We start from the raw sequence: 22,541 nt of genomic DNA, 5'->3' as shown, positions 1-22,541 counted from the left end.
TACATCAATTATGTTACATCTACACACTGGGATACTGTACAGCTATAAAACAAAAGAAGAAAGTGCTTTACATACTAATATGGAATGAGCTACAAAATAAAATGAAAAGTTCAAAAAAAGTGCACACAGCATGCTGCCATGCTATCATTTGCGTTAAAAAAAGAAAAAATATAGTATATAAATTTGCTCTTACATGCATAAATGCTGTCTGCAGGAATGCCTAAGAAACTGTTGACAATATCTATCACCAGGATAGGACCTGGATTGCTCAGGGACAAGGAAGGGAAAGAGGACTTTTTATTTTGCACCTTTTGTACCCTTTGATTTTGAACCATGCAAATGTATTATCAAAAAATGCATAACACATTAAATTTTGTGATGTGTGACATAACATACCCTTATGTCACACATCACAAAATTTAATGTGCTATGCATTTTAGTTTATTAAATAATCTATTTAATTTATTAAACTAAAGTTTAATAGTTTATTAATTTATTATGCATGTTTAAGAGTTATACTGTAGCCTTTCCATGCTTATCCTGAACCTGGTTGAAAATAAAGTCTCTTGTTAATCTACACAGCTGTTTGATTAAGGTACTACTGAAGAGAAATAATATATTACTTGAAAACTTATGTTTCAAAATAGAAGTTAAATAAGAAAATAAAAAAGCTTTTTAGGAAAAAAGAAAAACAAAGTTGATCAACAATAGGGATGGTAGGATCACAGTTTGTTCAAAGCAGTCAAACACGTATCAACGACAAAAAAGAACTCATGTGCATGTTTAGCTAAACTGTCTCTAAGGGAATAGACTAAAACTTTGGCAAGGAGGAGAGGAGATGAGATAATACATTTTAGTTTTTATTAGATATTTCCATATTGTTGGATTACTCTGATTATTTGATATGTTAATTTTAGAATTTAAAAATTTTAACCAGGTTTAAATTATCTAAAAAGCCTACATTTTCATTGGTGGTAAGCAAATATGCATAAGTGTTTAGGCTAGGAGTTTAAAGGGAAAAACATTATATGCATAAAGATGTTCATTCAACACCATATGTAAAATATAAATATATGCATATATAACATATATACAAATATAAGTTAACAATAAGACAATAGTTCATTAAATAACATACCCACCAGACAGGATATTCAATTAAATCACATTTATGTATACTACATGGTAATTGGCATAACATCTATGATATAATGTTGACTTTTAAATGATACAAAATTTTTGGCTAGGCATGGTGGCTCACACCTGTAATCCCAACACCTTGGGAAGTCAAGGTGAGAGGACTGCTTGAGGTCAGGAGTTTGAGACCAGCCTGGGCAACATATTGAGACTCCATCTCCACAAAAAATAAAAAATTAGCTGGGTGCTTCAGTCCAGGAGTTTGAGGTTACAATGAGCCATGATCAGGCCACTGCCTTCCAGCTTGGGGGACAGAGAAAGACCTGTCTCTCTAAAAAAAAAAAAAAAAAAGAGGCTGGGCATGGTGGCTCATGCCTGTACTCCCAACACTTTGGGAGGTTGAGATGGGTGGATCACCTGAGGCCAGGAGTTTAAGACCAGCCTGGCCAATATGGTAAAACCCCATCTCTACTAAAAATACAAAAATTAGCTGGGCGTGGTGACACACATCTGTAATCCCAGCTACTTGGGAGGCTGAGGCACGAGTATCACTTGAACCCGAGAGACAGAGGTTGCAGTGAGCTGGGATCATGCCACTGCACTCCAGCCTGGGTGATAGAGTGAGACTCTGTCTCAAAAAAAAAAGATACAAAATGTTATGTACAACTTAGTAAAAAATATTCCTATGGAAAGAAAGAAAATAAACGAGAAAGTGGTGGTAGGGTTATGGTTGATTGGTCTCTTTTCAACTTTCTATAATTTCAAAACGAATTTTTTCAGATTTTTTTCAAATTTTTTGCCTTTAAAGTTTTCCTACTTTTGTTAGTATTTGAGAAGCAAAACGAAGTGAAAGATGCCTGCTTGTCGATGCAATGAAGATAACTAACTGCCCAGCATGAAGGGCAGACATTTATCAGGACAGAGCCACTTACCTGCCCCTCCCGCTGTAGGAGGAGGAGGAGGAGGAGGAGGAGGAGGTGCTGCCTGGCACAGGGAGGTGCTTTTGAAAGGCTGCAGCAGCTTCTCCAGGGCCTGCACACTATCTTCAGGCAGCACCTTCCTCTTGGGGCTGCCAAAGAGGTCCCTGATGTCCTTTCTTTGTCTGGATTCTTGGAGGAAACTCTCAAAAGATTTGTCTTTGAGTCTGAGGGAGGAAAAAAGTGAGATTCTTTTCTTTGGAGGCTTAGAAGCATCTGGGAAGTTCTCTTGCAAACTCACTTTCTCGAGGAGTGTGGGGACATCTTCAATCTTGCTGTAGGGTGGGGACCTAAGTGCAGGAAAGACCTTGGATGGCCGATTGGGCAAACTGTGGGTGCAGAGGGCAGGGTCAGGAGGGCTAAAGGCTGAGGACTGGTTTCTCCCAGGGGAATGCTGGTCCCTGTCTTTATTGGAATTGGTTTTCCGAAGGCTGAATGAGCGAGTGCAGGCCTGTGTGGGCAAAGTTTTGGATTCTTGCTTGGCCCAGGCCTTCTTCCCACCTTCAGAGTTGGAAAGGAGGGGCTCTAGAGACCTTCGGATGGCATTGGCTATGAGCCGCAGTGGGGACTTGGGTGGAGGCATGCTTCGCTCCCCTTGAGCTTGTTCCGCAGGGGTCTCCATCTTCTCCTGAGCCCCTCTCTGGGTTGGCAGGGGCTCTCTTGCTGCCCTAGGGAGCAGCAGGGGGCGGACTGGTTTTAGCACACGGCCTCCTCTACCATTCTCAGCACTTTTCTGGGAAAGTCGCTCCCCAGCTTTGAGGTGCACACTCTCAGGGATGGAGTCATTCCAATCCAACAACATGGTCTTCTGCTCCTGAGTGAGGACTAACTTCTTCAGGCCCAACTTCTCCTTTGCCAGCACTGGCCCTCCCTCTTCTTCCTTCCTGGCTCCAGTACTCACTTTTTCCCAGTCTTCTCCAGCCAAGGGAGATAGCTCTTGGCCTGTCCAGCTCCTGTCCTTCCCCCAGATGGGGTGTGGGTCTCTGTGGTTGCTTCCGATGTCCCCAAGAGGGGCCTCTGCTGGCTGGCACTCATCAGAAGTCATCTCTGCAGGGTCTGAGAGGCCATCTTCACCAGGGCTCACCAGGCAGTACTCTGCCCACTCTGGCTTTGGGTGATGAGGCAGATACAGGGGAATTTCCCTGGGTGCTCCTTGGGCTATGGCTCGCCTCCGAAAGTTTGGGGTGGGAGGACTTGGATGACCTCTTGAGACTTGCGAAAGGGGCTCAGAAGCTGTCATCTAGATGGGATGGGCAAAAATAGCAGTTATTTAAAAATTTTCATCATTTATTTATATGATGAAAGCAAATCTCAATCTACAACCCCCTCCCTGTTTTTTCTTCCCATCTCAGATGCCCAAATTAAAAAATAATTTTGCCTAAGATGATTTTAAAGGGATACTCTTTGTTCTAAGTAGCTGCCTTGGGTCCTGCCAGGATCTGCCTGGAACCCCCGAATCAGTACTGACGAAAGGCTTTTCTGAATCCCAGATTAGCTGGGTTGGAAGCCAGGGGGAAGGCAAAGGTAGGACCCTGCTGTTGATAAGCTCCTGGGCCCATGATGGTAGGACTGGCTGGGCCTCTGTGGGTGGCCAGGCACATAGGGGAAGATAAGCTCTTCATTTTCTTGCTCAGTCATTGTCTGTACTAAAAGGCATGATCCACCCATAGGTATGTTCCTCCAACAACCAAGAAACCAAGGCTTCTTCCTTGGAGGCCATCAAAGTAAGAAGCGACAGTCACTCTCTGGGCTGAAGCTGTGGTGGCACAAGGATGGCCCTTAAGACCTTCCAATGACCCTTTTTAACCTCCCACATTGCACCATTGAGAAAGTAGCTATTTCTAGCATGCAGGAACTTGGCCCTTGGCAAAGAGGGAACATGAGTGGACTCTAGGGGTGGCTGTGCCCTCCCAAGAGCTCTGGTGCCTGAAGGGCAGGTCATAGCACAGGGGCTTCACCAGAGCACCCATCTTTTCTGTCTTGTGCATTCTACTTTCCAGAGTCTAGAACAGGCCTGGCAGGTAACAGAGGCTTGATAAATACATACAGAAGGAAAGAGTCCAGCCTGCATACCAATGATGACATTTTATATTCAAGGGAGATGTTGCTTCCAAGGTTCTTGGACCCTACCAAAGGGACCCTCACTTCTGTGCCTGCCATCCTACAGCTGCAAATTCCTCAATGCCCTTTGCAAGTTCTCAAGGGAAAGGTGTCCTAGCAGCTCTGTATCTCATGGAGACCTGGCATGGAGTCTAAACCCTGTAAAGTTTGCTGAGGGAATGACTGTGTCCTCAGGGATGGCTGTGAAGGAACAGCAGGAGCTTTTGTGAAAGGTATACATGAAGGCAGCTGGGGTAGACCCTTGACAGAGTATCTTCTGGCGCTGGCTTTGCACTTAGGTTGACCTATGAGCACGTGGAATCCAGAGATAAGTGTGGAAGGTGGGAAGAGTACAGGTAGCCTAGCTTCCTGACACCTGGGCAGGACCCTCAGGGACACTCACCTGAGGCAGGGAGGAACCATCTGGAGCATTCCCAGAAACACTGGTTGAAGAAGAAGATGGTGGGGAAGATGAATGGGAAGACAATGAAGGAAGAGGAAGAGAAGGAGAAGGGTCCTTAGGAGGTGACATAGTTCTTTCGTTCACTGGCGTCAAACCTACCAAGGAAAGAACACACTCTTCATTACAAAGGTGTTATTATTTTATCAAGAAAAGAGGAGGCTTTAAGTGAAGCTCCAATTCTATAAACAGTCAGAAAGAGGAAGATGTCAGAGCCTGACTCAGAGGTTCCTGGTGCCCAAGGCATGGGACTCAGAGGAATGGGTAGAGCAGTGGCAGGGTCCCGTGGGGCAAAGGAAGTCCCAGGGTGGGAAGTCTAATAACCATTGTGTTTCAGACTCAGGCGAGGATGCTCTTGAGAGATGTATCAGGGCATTTCCAGAACATTGCTTAGAAATGCTCATCTGCCTCCAAAGAGCATCCTAAAACCATTGTGGTTGGGAGCTGGGCTGTGTTAAATCACTCAGTCAATAAATCACCTGAGCTTTCTTCCCACGAGATGCTAGACCCTTAGCCATGGGCACAGACAGGATAGACATCCACGACTAATGAGATGGGCTCTTTCTTCTCATATGTGTGCCAAGAGGCTCTCAGACAGGAAGAGTCGTTTAAGATTTTAAGAGCATACCAGAGAGGGAGGTTACAGTGAGTATCAAATCATTGGAAGGATATGGAGTGGGCCCATGCCAAGCTCCTGTTGGTCAGGGAACAAACAGGATACAGTGTGGCTACTCAGAGATGGAGGTGAAAGGAGTGGGGCAGGGCCCTGAGGACAGGCCTGGTTCAGTGCTGTGGGGGGCTGAGATCATCTAGTCTGCTTAGAGCAGAATTCTGACAGTCATAGCCTACTGTAAGATCAACCAAGCTCACACGTGTGCACTGTCTTCCTCTCCCTCTCCCCTCCTTCTCCCGCTCTCCCCTGCCTCCCCTCAAGCATGGTAACCTTAAATCTAAAATCTCAAACATTTTGTCTCCATATTGGGTCACTTGAGATCACCTGTCCTCAAATTGATTCAGTAAAATGCCATGCACCTTTTCAGATCTGCCCTCTCAGTACCTACCCCCAGCCCAACCAGCTCTCCCATGAACCGTGGTGGCACGTAGGGATGTCCCCCAGAAACTTCCCAGGACCGCCACGTGGAACGAGTCCACTCTCTTGTTCAACTCCCTGCTTCTGGCCACTCAGCTGACCCATTCAGATTTTCCTGCAGGGTGTCTAGCCTTCAGATTTTCATCCGCTTCTTAGCGCAACGCAATCCCCTGGTCTTAGTTTCCCCAAAGCTCTGAGTGAAAAGCTCTTCCTCAGGGACCCACTCAGGCCAGGCCAAACCCAAGTCCCATCCCAAGAAGAGTCCCATTGAGTCCCCTCCACCCCCAGGAGGCCACACCGTTCTCGATATTCTGTCCTGCCTTCCCCCATACATCAATGCGAACATGTGCGACTGTGTGTCCCAGCCGTGGACTCTGAACAGATGGCACCACACGCACACGGTCAGCAAGCTCCCAGAGGGAGGCCTCGCAGAAAGCTTTGGAGGGAAAAGGTAATTCTGGGAACAGATCTGATCTGAGGGCGGCAGGAAGGAGCTGCTGGGGAGGCGGCTGGCCTGCCTCCCACTACTGCACCCCCATCGCAGCCCACGATTAGAAGGTTCAAGCCTAAAAAGGCAAAAGTTGTGAGTCAGTCCTCGCCTTGCTTCCCGTCCTTGTCCTCAGCTTGCCAAATTCCTGCCAAATTCCTTCTTCCCTTCCTCCTTGCACCCTCATTCTCCCTCTCTGCCATCTTCTGAATCAAACTCCTTCACTTGCCTCAAGTCCCCTCAGCTCAACAGACTGCCTTTTTGTTCCCCCTGAGGATCCTTCAGGGACTTCCTGACAGGAAGCCCGGGCCACCTCACGAAACAAGCCTGACAGAAACACCTCAGGTCTCACGAGGTCATGACCCAGAAGCCGCTCCCTTCTTCTCCTTTCTCTAATCCCCACTCCCACCCCTGCTAGGGGGTCTCTTTCTCTCCACATGTGGTCCTCATGCACTGCCTTCAAGATGGAACTCCAGCAGGGCTTGAGGAGATGGGGGAAGCAAAGCCCCAGCTCAGGCTGAGCCCCTTGTCCCTGGGCTGCCATTCAAGCCACTGCTTGGGAGGTGGGCGCAGCCTGGGGAGAGAGGTGATGAGAAACCTACCCTTCCTGATGCCCACTGTGTCTTGGGGTTCTCTCAGAAGATGGTGAAGGGGAGCCTGGAAGTCCACTCCTTCACACACATACCAGCTGCCTGGCTCTGAGCAAGTTACTTAACCCCTGTCTCCTCATCCAAAAAGTGGGCTGTCTGGTGCAGCTTCATGGGGTGGTTGAGCGGATAACATGGGCTAAAAAAGAGATTGCCAGTTGGCCAGGCATGGTGCCTCACACCTGTAATCACAGCACTTTTGGAGGCCGAGGTGGATGGATCACTTGAGCTCAGGAGTTCAAGACCAGTCTGGCCAACATGGCGAAACCTTGTTTTTGCCAAAAATACAAAAATTAGCCAGGCATGGTGGTGCGCGCCCGTGGTCCCAGGTACTCGAGAGGCTGAGGTGGGAGGATCACTTGAACCTGGGAGGCGGAGATTGCAGTGAGCCGAGATCACGCCACTGCACTCCATTCTGGGTGACCAAGTGAGACCCCATCTCAAGAAAAAAAAAAAAAAAAAAAAGAGGTGCCCAGTGGCACAGGACACAAAGTAAAAGCTAGTTGTCAGCAAAATATGAACTCCATTAGTTTCCCACCCTCTCACGCACTCAAGCCGCATCCAGTAAAGACATTGCTGAAGCCCCGGCCCATTCCAGAGGGGGCCGCACACTCTACTCAGCCAGGATTTCTCCAACTCTTGAGCTAAGAGCTCCTCATTGGCCAGCTCACATCCCCCTCTGCTGGCCGTTTCCTTGAAACCTTGGTATGGCCCACCCGGGGCTGCCTTGCCTTCTGCGGGGGTCTCAGTCACACGTGCAGCTGGCCTTTAGGGTTGTTTTGTGCGAAGGAGGCTGATGCGCACACCAGCGCCTGAGTTTCAGCATCCAGGCTGCCTCTGGGTCAGGCGCTTGTGCTACCTCCTCTCTGGGCCCTCTGGCAGCAGCAACCTTTCTCGTAGATCCTAGAGGTCATCTGGCAGCATGATCAGCTGGGGAGGGTGCCCAGGGCAGCCACATAGCCCCTCCGGCCCTCCCACCTGGGGCTTGGGGCCAGAACCAGCTGTGATGGGGCAGTAATGCCTCTGGACAGGAGGGATGGTACCATGCATTCTGCTTCCAATGGCAAGGCCAGCCCTGCTCCCTGAGGTTTTCTTTTGGGCAAAGTAAAGACAATAAAAAAGATGGCTCTCGTGGCTTTCAGCTCTGGGGATTTTCGGGAGACTGGGCCTCCACGGTGCAGCTTCCCAGAACTTGGAGGTTTTGCAAGGCTCAAATCCCTCTCAAAGTCTTGGAGCGCCCTCTAGGGGCGGCAGTCTGAGCAGGTACTCAGTCCAGCCAGCTCGCTCCTTGGTTCCTTACTTCATTCATTGATTCAGCAAACAAGGATTGGGTTCCTCCTCTGGGCCAGACCATGCTAGACACTAGGCTGATTGAAATGATCAAAACTCAAGCCCTGCCCTCAAAGCAGCTTTCGTATACTCTCGAGAAACGCTGTGCAATACTCCTTGATAACTAAAGGCTTGAGTTTCCCAGGCCCATCCCAGACACCATGGGGCTGTTCAGCAGTCCTCTTGTTCCTGCACCTCCCCCAGAGACCCAGCCCTATTGGGAGGGTCTCCCACCAGCCTCCCTGCTCTCACCCCAGGCTGGGAGCTTCCTGAGGAGGGACTGATCCCCCACACTGGTGGCACACAGTAGAGTGGGCTCAAAGCCTTGGGATGGACCCTACACCCATACAGTCCGGGCCTGGGCAGCAGGCTTCCAGGGACTTGGGGAGGGCCAGAGCAGGGCAGTAAAGGCGATGACCCATGTGTGGCAATGCTAGCTCCTCTGCCCTCTGCTGTCGCCGCTGGGGGCTGTCAGAGGATTCAGGAGTGACTCTAGGCTGTCCCCAGATGAAGTGGCCTGCCCAAGAGTGCAGCCCTGGGTCCTGCTCCCAAGGTGCCCCTGTCCCAGCCTGACCTGGTGTGACGGTGGTGGGTCTGGGGATGGTGGGGGAATGACTCACTGGCTGGGAGCCTTGACTCAGAAGGAAGGAAGACCAGGGCTCAGTTCCAACTGCAACAACATTTCTTGGTAGAAACCCCTGTCTAAGCCAAGGCCTTTCTGGGTCCTCCTCTCCTAGGGTGAGGCCGGAGAGGGAGTGGGTGTGGGGGGAGGTGGAAGGCAGCAATGAGCCTGGAACTGGATGAAGAGTCTCTGCCCCTCACTCAGGGCCTGAGGAGGTAACTCTGGTCAGTAAGTGCTGCAGTCCCTGGATCCCCGGCCTGCCTAGATGCTGTGAGACTGTGTGTGTTCACTGCGCCCCCTGGCAGGGCCTGCTGCCTCAGCACCTGCCGCAGCCCTGCTCTTCCCCAGGACACTGGGACCAAGGGTGACTCAGAAAAAGGAGCAGCTGTGTACGTGTGTGTATGTGTAGGGGTGTGAGTGTGTGTGTGTGTGCGTGTGTGTGTGTGTGCGTGTGCCTGTGTGTGTGTGTGGATGTGTGGGTGTCTGTGTGTAGCATCCTGTTTTGTGTGAGGCCGTTAATCTGATGCCCCAGTCTCACTCCAGTGTACAGAATCAAATCATAGAGTTCCTGAACCTCAGTTTACTCACCTGTATTTCAAAAAGCTTAGAGGCAATGATGGCTAAGGCCCTGTCTGGGTGAAACTGTAGAATCCTAAGGCTCCATAATTCCTGAGCCAGGGGTGGGGTGGAGGGGGATGGGAAGATCTTGAGTCCCTTGGAAAAGGCTCCCTCTAGTCAGCAGTGGAAATAAAGTCAACCTTATATTTTATTTCTTGCCTCTGACAACCAGGAGGCCATGCCAGAGAGATACCATGTAAGGAATGAGAACAGCTGCCCCTGAGAATTAACCAGAGATCTTCTGCCCAGCCCCAGCCTCCCACCCCCAGAGAGCTAGTGACTCACTCCACCAGAATTCTCTCCTCCAGTTCTGGTATTTGCTTGGGGTTGGAAACTGGAAGCTATTGGCCCGTTGCAGAGCTGCTGTGGAAAAAGAAAGGGACAGGGAAGATGGGGTGGGAGGAAGAGTCCATTAAATGTGTAGAGTAAGTAGGAATTTATCTCCTATAGCTCAATTACCACAAGTCAATAGACTAATGATTATAATAGACTGAACCCTCTCCTTCCCTCACACCATACTGCTGTCCCCACAACACACTCTACCAAACTTTTCATTTGTTCACACATCAAATATTTTTGTGTTTTTGTTTGTTTGTCACCAGGCTGGAGTGCAGTGGTGGGGTCATGGCTCACTGCCCCCTTGACCTCTTGGGCTCAAATGATATTCCCCCCTCAGGCTCCCGAGTAGCTGGGACTATAGGCATGCACCACGACACGCAGATAATTTTTTAATTTTTATTTTTTATAGAGACAGGGTCCCACTGTGTTGCCCAGGTTGGTCTCAAACTCCTGGGCTCAAGTGATCCTCCCACCTTGGCCTCCCAAAGTGCTGGGGTTACAGGCATGAGCCACCACACCTGGCATCAAATATTTGAGACCCTGCTATGGGACAGGTACCACCCTCAGAGAATGCCTCAAATTATGAACCATCATTACTAAGATCATCAGTGAGCATCTACATGCATCTATGCGTATATGCATATGTGTAGACATATTTATACATGCATGTGTACATACATACATGCACATATTCATTCATGTCAGAACAGTTATTTAAAGCTAAGGTCATCACGGGCCATCAATGTTCCATATATGTAATACATTAAAAACTGGAGCTGCTCTGATTGAAGCCAGGAAGCTGCAGGAAGTTCTACTCTCTGCCTCCCCTTTCCCCACTGAGCCCCCCACACCCTTTGGAAACCAGGTTTAATTGAGGCTGTGGACCATCATTGCTGTGGCCCTCCCTTGGCCTGGTTCCAAGGGAAACATATTTGCGGGACACTGTACTTCCTGTGGAAGACCCCTCTGCCAGCTGGGCCTTGAGGATTAGCTGAGCAAAATGAACATTACATGCAGAAGAAAAACAGGTCTTGGTCACTTAGGGTGTGAGAGTGGGCAGTGGGGTCCACATGTTCCCTGTTCCCATGCAAGGCCTGCAGATGCATTCTCAGGCTTCAGGCCCCTGCGCCTCCATCACTGCTGGAGAGAAAGGATGGGGACGGTGAACATCTGAATGTGCACACAGGCAGGGCCAGGAAGCATGAACGGAAAGGAAGCCCAGGGGCATGACGTGGGTGTGGGAGATGGATGCAGGGAGGGTCTGAATCCAGGACCCTAAATCCAAGGCCCAGCTAGCCCAGCCCTCATCTTTCTTTCTGTCTAGAAACAGTCCTAGATATTCCACTCCCTGCCAGGTCTCACAGTGGAACTCTTTCTTAGCAGCCAGGCTGTGGAGCACAGGTGTCAATTACTACCTGGGGGCTTTCCTTCCTCAAGACCAGCTGCTTCAGCTCCTCTCTCTCCCTTACTCCATTTGTGAAAATGCCTTTGCAAAAATTATAACTGAGAAAATTATGACAGTGACAGAGATCTGACTTAACCGATCCCTCTTGCTTCTAACCTCCACCCTGTCTTTGTTCATTCCTGGGCGTAGGCTGAACTAACTTTGGGAGGAACTTAGTTTATAGTTTAGTTTGGAAACAAAGACGATAACAGCCCTTTCCCCAAACAAACCCCCTTCCTGCCTGGGGACAAGACTGCCTTTGCAGGACTAACAAATTAGCCACAAGATTAGAAATTGTGGTTTAAGAGTCACGCAGCTGGAAGTTGCAAGATTCTGAACCTTCCCAACTTGCATCTTGAGGCTAACATCACTATTGTAAAGCCTAAGATCAGTGCTTGGGATATTTTGCAGGCCCTGCGCTCAGAGGATCAACTGGCACCACCTAGATTGATAAACTGGCTCATCTGGTCTTTTAGCCCCCACTCAGGAACTGACTCAGTGCAAGAGGACAGCTTTGACTACCTATGAGTTCATCTCTGACCTGATCAATCAGCACTCCCCATTTTCCGAACCCCTTCTCAACAAATTATCTTTAAAAACCCTGATCCCCGAGTTTTCAGGGAGACTGATTTAAGTAATAATAAAATTCTGGTCTCCTGTACAGCCAGCTCTGTGTAAATTAAATTCTTTTTCTATCGCAATTCCCCTGTCTTGAGAAATCAGCTCAGTCTAGGCAGCAGGCAAGGAGAACTCGTCGGGTGGTTACATTTGGAGGCGCTTCATGTCTGCCCTGTCTGGCAGGTTCCCAATCCCACAGGCCTGCTCTCAAAATCAAGCCCATGGGTTTGAGAAGGAGCCTGTGTGGATGGGCACACAGTCTTCCCAGCTCCCCATGAGGAGATGAATGGCCCACCTCACAATTGCTGGCTGCCTGGGCTTTCCAGGCTGGATGTTTTCCATAAGGAGCAAGCAGGTCTTAAGCACAGCTACATCCTGCTGGCCAAAGCTAGCCTCTTAATCACTTAATGAAGACATTTCTAAAAAAAAAATTGCATAAAGCTCTAATTGCTTCTTCTTAGCTTGTAACTTTGTGGAATGGAACCTATTGGAAATGGCTAAAGTTCAAGAGAGATTTTCCATCACTGGTGTTAATAGAGCACACATGCACACATTTTTACCACAATGGGAACAATAGGGTGGGTAGTAATGATTTCATCTAGTAATGCTGAGCAGCATAAAGTGGGCTGATCCCTTCTTCTTAGCTTCTATTCTATGTGTGTTTATTTATTTTAAAGGAGCACTTTCAGAGATCTTAGTGCATGACCCACTGTAAAAGGAGTGAGAGGGTATTTTCCCATGTGGTGCTGATGATATCATTTTATTGTTACAAACTGATAAGTGTCCTCCATATTCCATTGGACCATCCTGTTATCAAATTATTGCCAGAAAAAAAGATGGATAAATACCAATTCCTCTAAGCCAGAATAATTCAGGGCAGGTTGTTCTCCTAAATCTAATTAGTTTATAGCTAAGAGTCCAATGCACTAGATCGATTCATTTAGTTGCTTGGGTGTGGATTTCACAATGAATTCATCTAGGAAGGCCTTCCACAAAGCTGCATTTCTGAAATTCCCAAAGTGTAGAACATGGTCGACTGTGTCAAAGCCCCTGGGGACGCTTACACAGAATGCACATACTTGGCACCACTCCAGACCCACTCAATCTGAATTTCTGATGGTGAGAACCTGGGAATCTGCCTTTTAAACAAGATTATCACGAATCACTGACCCTGATGTTTTAGGGGGCTTTCTGCAGCCTCCATAACATAGGGTGTGAGCTGTATTTCAGGCCATCCTCTTGGGCATGCTCTGTGAACTTTGAGGATGTAATAAGTTTCTTCATGTGCCAAGGTAGTCCCCGAAGTCTTTTTAAAAATTGTGGAAAATAAGGGCCGGGCCCGGTGGCTCACGCCTGTAATCCCAGCACTTTGGGAGGCCGAGGCGGGTGGATCACGAGGTCAGGAGATCGAGACCAGCCTGGCTAACACAGTGAAACCCCGTCTCTTCTAAAAATACAAAAAAAATTAGCCCGGCGTGGTGGTGGGCGCCTGTAGTCCCAGCTACGTGGGAGGCTGAGGCAGGAGAATGGCGTGAACCCGGGAAGCGGAGCTTGCAGTGAGCCGAGATGGCGCCACTGCACTCCAGCCTGGGTGACAGAGCGAGACTCTGTCTCAAAAAAAAAAAAAAAAAAAAAAATTGTGGAAAATAATATACATAATGTAAAAATTGTTACTTATACATTTTTAAGTCTAGATTTCAGTGACATTAAGTACACTCACCCTGCTGTGCAGCCATCACCACCTCACCACCACCCATCTCCAGAACTCTGCCCTCATCCCAAACTGATGTATATCCTTTTATGACTGGCTTATTTCCCTTAGCAGCATGCTTTGCAGGTTCATCTAAGTTGTAGCACATGTCAGAGTCCCTTCCTTTTAAAGTCTGAATAACATTTTGCTGTATGGATATACTGCGTTTTGTTTATCCATTTGTCTGTTGAATATTTGATTTGCTTCCCTCTTTTGACTAATGTGAATAATGCTTCTATGAGCATGGCTGGACCAACGTAGAGTCTTTTTTTTTTTTTTTTTTTTTTTTTTTTTTTTTTTTAAACTCCACACTGCAACCAGGAGTCTTTTCAAAGCAATATCCTGGTCTTGTCTGGCATTCCCTTGGTCTACCTTGGAGGCATTTATCCAGGTGAGAATTGTGGTTAATGAAGCTCCATAAAACCCACACAAGGGGTCAACCCTGCATTATTTGGTAAAGTGATGGGGTTACCATAACCAGCAGCACAAAGCACAGCACTTAGACCTGTGCCAGAGAGCTTAACTGTACAATGTGGTCCACCTAGCAATGATAAAACAATGACTGATGAAGACTAACTCGACAAAGAATTGTTTGAGAGTCACGCATTCTACCCACTTACCTACTCTGTATTTTATTCTGGAGTTAAACTGGACTGTCAGAAACAAAATGCTTTGGCTTCACTACCCAATCCAACTAGTCTCTCAACACAACCCCATCCCACTAAGAAAACTGCTATCACTGAGTCATGTTTTTTTGTCATGCCCTCACCTTCCAGCAAGGGTTGCTGTAAGAAACAGCCTCGAGAATACTAAAGCTGCATTTTCTGAGGAACTGTTAAGACATGATCGAACACATTTCTCAATATCATCTATTTGGTATGAGCCAGAAACTACAGAGTTAAGCATTAGGAGAAGTTGTGCCTACTCAGAGACCTGCTGCAAACCAATATATGTTTTCCTCATAAACAATGAGAATAACGATGTTCTGTGTTTCCTTTTAAATGCTGGAAGCTAGAAAACTCAGAATCAAACTTATGATTCAATTAGAGCAACTGTTTAGGATGATGGTCTGCCTCTCTGGGGTCTATCCCTCCTAAACTGGTTTTGTTAGACCTGATTTTGAGGCTTGATCTTTCATATTTATAGATGTACAATTTTGTTTTATGTTTTTCTTGTAAGTTGCCTAAAACCGTCTGGCAATTGGAGGGGAAATGGAGGGAAGGGATGAAAGGCAGGCCAACTTCATATCTGGAAATGGGGAGCTGGAGCCCAGGGGGATGGAAGGGTACACCAAGGCCACGCAGTAACCAGAGGTGGGGCTGGACCCAGCTGGGCACAGGAGAGTACTCAGTTCAGTGCCAGTGCTGAGCCTTTCTGCACAGCCCCACAAATGGTACTTAACAAATGTGTTTGGATGATAATCTGTCCTTTTTTAAAAGTGTCACTTTTTAAAAAAATGAGGGTAAAATTCAACATTTCTAGAGTAAATTCAACAATTCCAGGATTTAAAAATATCTATATGAGTTCTTTCTGCCCCAGCCCTCGTCTTTCTGGGAAACCATCACTCCTGAAAACGTTTCACGGACCAGGTGGCAATTCTGCTCATGACCACCAGGTGGCGATGCAGGACAGGTTGAGCTTCAGCTCTCCCAGGGCAACTAAGGCTGTGGGGCCATTGGGCAGCAAGTTTCCGTCAGGTTAGCCTGTTTCTTCCCAGGCTTGTCCAGAAGTTACCCATAAATCAGACGATTTGGTCCCAAGTTGTTGACTGAATCAAAACACTCAATTCCAGGTCAACTTTGTATTAAACACAAGCTGGGCTGCTAAAGACAGCTACTTCTTAGTAAGCCAGAGCTTGGGCAGTGGTGGCTGGAGGGTGGCACCAGCACTGGCTGAGACTTCGGGAGACCACTCAGCCTGTTTGCTCACCTGTGAAACAGGCCTTGCACTAGTTACCCTACAGGGTCATCCTGGGATGACCACATGTATGGGAAAAGTCCTGGCCCATTACAGGTATGCAGTAAAAGTGTATTAATTATTGTGTAGAAGTTTGGGTGCATCCCACAAGCCCCAAACACTGGTAATGGCCCTGGTGCTGTGCAGGTGGTCCCAGGGAGATGATGCCATCCAGGGCTGCATGTTGTCCAACAGCAGCCGGACCCAGCTCCCTTCCCTCAGGAGCTATGGGATGCTGGAGGGGCCCCTAAGGAGGTGCCCACACAGGAGGCAGGAGAGCGATCACTCCAGGCAAGAGAGACCTGTGGGCCCCTGATCCCTGCCGGCCTGTGACCAACCACAGCCAGCCAGGCCCCGTGATGTCTTCCCCACTGGGATTCCAAAGCTTCTCATGGAGAGGGAAGCCAGGCCTGGTTCAAGTCCCTTCACTGCCACTTGCGTCCCACTCCCCAAAGGTCCTAGCCCCACCGCCTTGGAGCCTGAGGGCGAGGCTTCCTGTCACCTGGTCCTCCAAGAGGGAAATTCAGCTGTGGGGGTCTCTGTTCCCTCCCCACTTCCCAGAATCAAGCCTGGTGGGCTCTCTGCTTACCGTGCACAGCTCTGGGCTCCTCAGGGAACTGTGGAGAGACCGCCCTGCTCAGGGCCTCCCCTAGGGACGTGTGCGGTAGATGCGGGGATCCTGGCCGCCGGGGTTTCTCTTCACAGGGCTCTGTGTGGGAGGCCTCGCTGCCACCATAGTCAGACTCTGTGTCAGAGCTGGAAGGAGGAAGGAGTGGGTGGGTGAGTCAGGGGGCCTGGAACCCACGCCCCAACACACCCACACTGCGTCCTGCCCAGCACTGCTCCAGCGCACCTGGGGGGCCTGGGCTTAGTCCTGTGTGCCCAGAGCCCAGCTTCGGACTTTGTTATGGGTTGAATTGTATTCCTGAAAACTCATATGCTGAAGTCCTAACCCCAAGTACCTTCAGATATGACTGCATCTAGAGATAAGGCCTTTAAGGAGGTCATTAAGGTAAAATGAGGTTATTAGGCTGGGCCCTTGTCCCATGCACCTGATATCTTTCTAAGAAGAGGAAATGTGGACACACACATGCGCAGAAGGAAAACACTATGCAAACAGGAAGATGCCATCTACAAGCTAAAGAGGGAGGCCTGGAACAGATCCTTCCCTCCAATCCCCCAGTAGGAACCAACCCTGCCCACACCTTGATCTCAGACTTCCAGCCTCCAAATCAGTGAGAAAATATGTTTCTGTTGTTTCAGCCACCCAGTCTGTGGCGCTTTGTTATGGCAGCCAGAGCAGAACAATACAGGCTTGGCTCAGAGCAGAAGGGGCCCAGCAATGCATGAGGAGCTGTTTGAATAAAGCCTGCTCTGCTCACCTGCACCTGCCCCGGAGCATGACTCCTAAGGTCTCTCTGGTCAGATAAGCTCATCATTAGGGACTTGGTCCTGAAACTTCAGGCATTTAAATACTGCTCTCTTCCCCATGGAATGGATGAGGGAATGGAAAATTCTACCTGGGTGGGGGTGAGGGGTGGGTAGTATTTAACATGGGCCTTAAATAACTGGAATTCAAGTGGCAAAGAAGTGGAGGCAGGGTGTCCTAGACAGAGGGGCAGCCCAAGCACACGCAGTTCCAGGATGGGAAAGTATAAAACTGGTCAAATAGTGACGTGTTAGTGAAACTATATATATCCACACACTCTCTGTACATGGAAATCCAGGAGGGTTCCTTCCAGGTCACTGCCACTTGTCCACCTGTGTCTATGGCAGACCCCCTATCCATCAGAGTGCCCAAGCCTGGCTGGTCATGGTGCCCCAGTCCTGTTCACCGATTGTTCCCAGAGGGAAGTATGTGATGTGGGAGTAGCAGCTGGAGGCCTGCCTTGGCATCCTGACCTGAGGACATGAATTTATGGATACAGTCTGAGACCCTCAGTAGCCGAGTTCCATGTGTGGAGACAGCCTCTCTGCCAATGGCTGTAAAAGCAGCAGAGAGAGAGGCAGGAAGGGAGAGTGGCTGTTTGAGACTCTGACTCCAGCCATGCCTGAAGGAGGACCACCCTTGGACTTCCCAGTCAGACGAGCTGATGCATTTGCCTTTGTTACCGAAGCTAGTTTGAGTTGGGTTTCTGCCTGTTATTAGGGAAACAGGCCTGCCTATGTGGAGGCTTAGAAGACTCTGAAGGCTGTGTGATCCAGGGCAGGTCATTTCCCTTCTCTGGGCATCAGAATGAATCACCTGTGGGATGCTCAAGCCTGTGTTCCCAAACCCCATTCCAGAGTCTGCATGATCAAGACTTGACGAGCCAGTTGTCTACAACTGCAGTCCCTGCTTTCCCCTCATGTTCTCCCCACATCTACTCGTTCACTCCACTGAGGCCACTTTGTCCAAGTTAACAATGAGCCTCCCGTTGGAAAGTCCAAAGGTCATTTCTCTATACATATCTGACTGGGCTCTCCAGTAGCCTCTGATGCAGAGAACCAAACCCTCCCTCTTGAGACATTTTCTTCTCTTGGCTTCCACCACGTGCCATCTCCTGGTTCCTTTGCTCCCCAGTGGGTTTTGCTAGCTCCTTCTCCACTTGCCTACTGAATGTTCAAATGCCCCAGAGCTCTCTTCTGAGCCCAGCTCTTCTTTGTCTACAGGAAGATATTCTTACTGTGGAAACAACCCATCAGAGCCCTGGGCTTTAATAGCCTCTAAAATCACCATCTCCAGCCCTGCCTCCCAGAACACTTACATATTCAACCACTTACCTGACATCCACAAAGACACTGGCATCTCAAACCCAACGTGCCCAAAAGAGAACTCTTGACTTTCTCCACTAACGTGCACCTTCTCTGAAATCTTCCCCACCTCAAGATAACTTCAGAAATGACCATACCAGCCATTCAGTCACTCTAGAAAAATTCTGAGAGTCACTCTGAAATTCTCTTTCCCTCTCATTCAGTCCACTAGCAAATCCATCTCCACTTCTCCCATCCTGACCCCGAGCTGCAGGCTTCCACCTGCTCTTCCTGCCTTTATCCTCACACACCCCTGCTTCATCCATTCCCCAAAGTGAGGCCTGCTGATCTGTGAAAACTGTAAATGAGACGTTACTCTTCTACTTAAAAATTCTTTGAATTACAGTCATGTCTTTCATAATGATGTTTTAGTCAGCAATATAACCCATATTTGATGGTGGTCCCATAAAATTATAATGGAGCGGGAAAATTCCTATCACCTATTTACGCCGCAGCCCTTGTTAACATCGTAGGGAAAGGTGTCACTCACATGTTTGCGGTGATGCTGGTTTAAAACCTACAGTGCTGCCAGTCAGTTAAGAAGTAAAGAATAAAAAAGCTTATAGAATAAGGGTATAAAGAAAGAAAATATTTTTCCAGCTATTCAATGTGTGTGTGTGTTTTAAGCTGTGTTACTACAACAAAGAAGTTTAGAAAGTAACAAAGTTACAGTAAGCCAATTTATTATTGAAGAAAGAAAAATATTTTTCAAATAAATGTAGGGTAGCCTAAGTGCACAGTGTGATAAAGTCTACAGTAGTGTACAGCGATGTCCTAGGCCTTCACACTCACACAGCACTCACCCACTCACTCACCCAGAGCAACTTCCAGTCCTGTGAGCTCCATTTATAGTAAGTGCCCTATATAGGTGAACCATTTTTTATATTTTATACTGTATTTTTACTGTACCTTTTCTATGTTTATATATATTTAGATTCACAAATACTTACCATTGTGTTACAATGGTAACAGTATTGCTGACAGTATTCAGTAGAGTAACACAGTGTGCAGGTCTGTAGCCTGGGAGCAATAGGTTACACCATATAGCCCAGGAGTGGAGTGAGCTTGCCCATCTAGGTTCGCATAAATGCCCTCTATCATGTTCACACAATGACAGAATCACCTGATAACACATTTCTTAGAACATATCTCGGCTATTAAGCGATGCATGACTGGATACCTAGAACACAATTTAAACTCCTTACCTTGTCTTATAAGCCTTGCTCCTGCCTTCCTTCCTGGTGTAATTTCTTATTCTTTTCCCACTCAGGGTGTACCTGCCGCACCGACCTTCTCTTAGCCCAGACACACTCAGTCTCACCCAGGGGCCTGTCACTAGCTGTTGTCACTTCCTGCATTCCCCTTCTCCCTTTGCTGTCCTTTCTTGCCAACCAATTCTCAGCTTAAATGTCACCTCCTCCGGGAGGCTGTGGGAATTTGTCTGCAAAGATGGTTGCAATCATTCCCCTTAGATCCATGCCCCTTTGCAATGGGGGCTTTGCTGCTCTTCCCCTAAAGAGAGCAGCCTATTCCCCACTTGTTGAATCTGTTTAGGCCTTGTGACATGCTGTAGCCAATCAGATGGCACTGGAATAGCACTGTGCATTGTCAAGCCTGGGGCTCAGGAGATCTTGGATGCCTCCCCTCTTTCTCTTAACAAGCCTGGGCTGCCAGTTGGAGGATGAAAGACCCACGGCCCAATAGCCCTCTGTCACTCCAGCTGACACTCAGGCTCCAGAGCAGAACCCTACTGGCCCAAACACACAGGCGAGCCCACCAAGACCACAACTGCCCAGCTGCACCTGGCTTACTTGGTCAGGGTTGGCTTACTCCGGTCTACTTTTTTACACAATCGTGGTGTAATGAATGGTGGTTGGTTTAAGTCACTCGCTTTGGGGCTGGTTTGTCACTCAGCATTATTGTGGGCATCAATAATTGCTACAGAGGCCTTTTCCTGGCCACCCAATCTAAGGCAGCTGACCAGCCACTCTCTAGCATATGTGTCTATTTTATTTATCGACCTGGCGCATAGGTGATGCTTTTCTTGTTTAGCTACTTAACTTGCTTCCTAGATGGCTCCCAATATGATGGAAACCATGGGAAAGCAAGGACCTTGTCTTGTGTTGGCCGCTGCTATTTCCTCAGAGTCTAGTAAATAATAAGCAATCAATACCTGCTGTTGACTTACTTCTTGAGTGAATTCAGTGCATCTGGGCGAGTCCTGGAGTCTGCATGTCTAATAACCACTCCAGGTGCTTCTGATGCAGGTGATGAGGATAGTGCTCTGAGAAACAGTCACCTAAGGCACCAGGGCTTCACTCCTCACGTTCCCCACTCTGAATCCTAGCCTGCCCAGCCCCGTGCATCACCATCTCGCAGTGGGCGGCCCTCAGGACAGGTGACACCCATTCTGCACCCCTCACTACAGTCAGCATGACACTGCCTCCTGAGAAGAGCATGGGGCCAGGCCCTTTCTCTTCCGAGAAAATAACAATTGCTAACACTTACAGTGCTTATGATGTGTGGGCACTGTTCTAAACACTTAACACATATGAATTCTGTGAATCTTACCACTCCCTCTGAGATGGGTACTATGATTGTCGCCATTTTACAGATGAGGAAATGGAGGCACAGAGAGGCCACACTGCAAGCAAGTAGAGAGAAGACCCAATCCCAAATGCGATTCCCTTCCTCCAACCCCGCTTCTGTCCCCATCTGGCAGCAGCCTGAGCATACCTGCTGTCCTCGCTGGTGACCAGGACACGCACAGCCAGCACATCCTGTCCAGCTGCTTCCTCCCCAGGGCTGATCCTCACTGAGGTCCACTCGGAGGGCAGGGGAGAGGCGGCGTCCCCTTCCGCATCACTGTGCTGTGGCTCAGAGATGCTCTTCGGCCTCTTGGGGGAGGTGGGCTCATCTGCTGAGAGGAGAGCAGGGTCTAGAGAGATGGTGCAAATGAATGGCCTAGCAGGACCGTTCCAGGGGCTCAGGGCCCCTCTAGGCCTGGGGTCTACTCAGATACTCCAAAGCTGACCTTCTTGTCCTCTGTGCCACCTCTGGAACCCTCACCCCCGAGCCCGCCAGATGCCCAGGCATTTACGGCATATTTCCCACATGTAGGGCGTGAATGCACAGATCATCCCATTTAGTCCACAGGGAAGGTTCTGAAACATTCAGAGGGGCCATTCCAGGCTAACCAGCCTCTGAACTGCTGCTGTCAAGACGGCAACATCCAACATATTGCTAAATCCAGTGGTAACATCTCAGTTCTCATCTTATTCGACTATTCTACACACCAGCAGCCTTTGACCCAGCTGGTCACTCCGTCCTAGAAACAGCTCTCTCGGCTTCTAGGGTGGCAAGGCCAGCCCAATCCCCAGCCCCTACTTCACTGGCTGTCTCCTTCATTTCCTCTGCTGGCTCCAGCTTCTCCCCCTGACCTTGTAACACTGAAAGATCCCGGGACTCAGTCTCTGAACCTCTTTTCTTCTCTGTCTACACTCATGCTCTTGATGCCCTTATCTGGTCTCATGGCTTTAAATAACCCCAGGCAACAATGACCCCCAGATTTCTATCTCCAGCCTGGACATTCCTGATTCTAGACTTATATAGACCACTGCTCACTTGCATCTCCATCTGAGTGTCTAACAGACACATCAGACTCAACAAGTCCGAACAGAGTTCTTCATCTTCTCCACCCACCCAACATGTCTTGCCCATAGCCTTCCCCCTCTCAGTAAATGGCAACTTCAGTTTCCTGTTGCTCCAGCCAACACCTCGCCAGCATCTTTGACTGCTCTTGTCCTTTCATTCTTCATTCAAGCCATCGGCAAATCCTGGTGGGTCTGCCTTCAAAACACGTCAGGAATCCAGACCCCTCTCACCGCCTCTCTGCTTCCCACCCCTGGTCCGGCCACCATTGTCTTTTGCTTGGATCATAGAAACTGCCTCTGCCTGGCCTCCGTCCCTGCCCTCTTGCTGTGCCCCACCTCCACAGTCTATTCTCAACACAGCAGCCAGGGTGACTCAGTTAAAACCTGAGCGAGATCACGCGACTCCTCTGCTTAAAATCCCCCAATGGCCCCTCATTTACTCAGAGTGAAAGCTGAAGGCCCTACCGAGGCCTGCAAAGTCCAAGATAACGTAGTCCCCAGTGCGTCCCGTGACCTTGTCT

At 48.7% G+C, this 22,541-nt stretch overlaps 1 protein-coding gene across 1 annotated transcript in view; it reads right to left on the bottom strand.

The window, feature by feature from the left end:
• The window catches only part of MICAL2 (microtubule associated monooxygenase, calponin and LIM domain containing 2), a 254,029-nt gene that overhangs the window by 65,034 nt on the left and 166,454 nt on the right, over positions 1 to 22,541 (bottom strand). The window contains exons 27-31 of the mRNA XM_055356265.2: positions 21,104 to 21,284; positions 16,164 to 16,330; positions 9,753 to 9,830; positions 4,618 to 4,772; positions 2,070 to 3,354 (exon numbers count right to left, since the gene is read on the bottom strand). Coding sequence (XP_055212240.2) covers positions 2,070 to 3,354; positions 4,618 to 4,772; positions 9,753 to 9,830; positions 16,164 to 16,330; positions 21,104 to 21,284 — 1,866 coding nt within the window. The remainder of the gene's footprint in view (positions 1 to 2,069; positions 3,355 to 4,617; positions 4,773 to 9,752; positions 9,831 to 16,163; positions 16,331 to 21,103; positions 21,285 to 22,541) is intronic.

The sequence above is a fragment of the Gorilla gorilla genome, chromosome 9 (genome assembly GCF_029281585.2).
Source record: "Gorilla gorilla gorilla isolate KB3781 chromosome 9, NHGRI_mGorGor1-v2.1_pri, whole genome shotgun sequence".
Lineage (NCBI taxonomy): Eukaryota > Metazoa > Chordata > Mammalia > Primates > Hominidae > Gorilla > Gorilla gorilla.
Note: the sequence above shows the minus strand (reverse complement) of the source record. Positions and strands in the feature narration are given on the sequence as shown.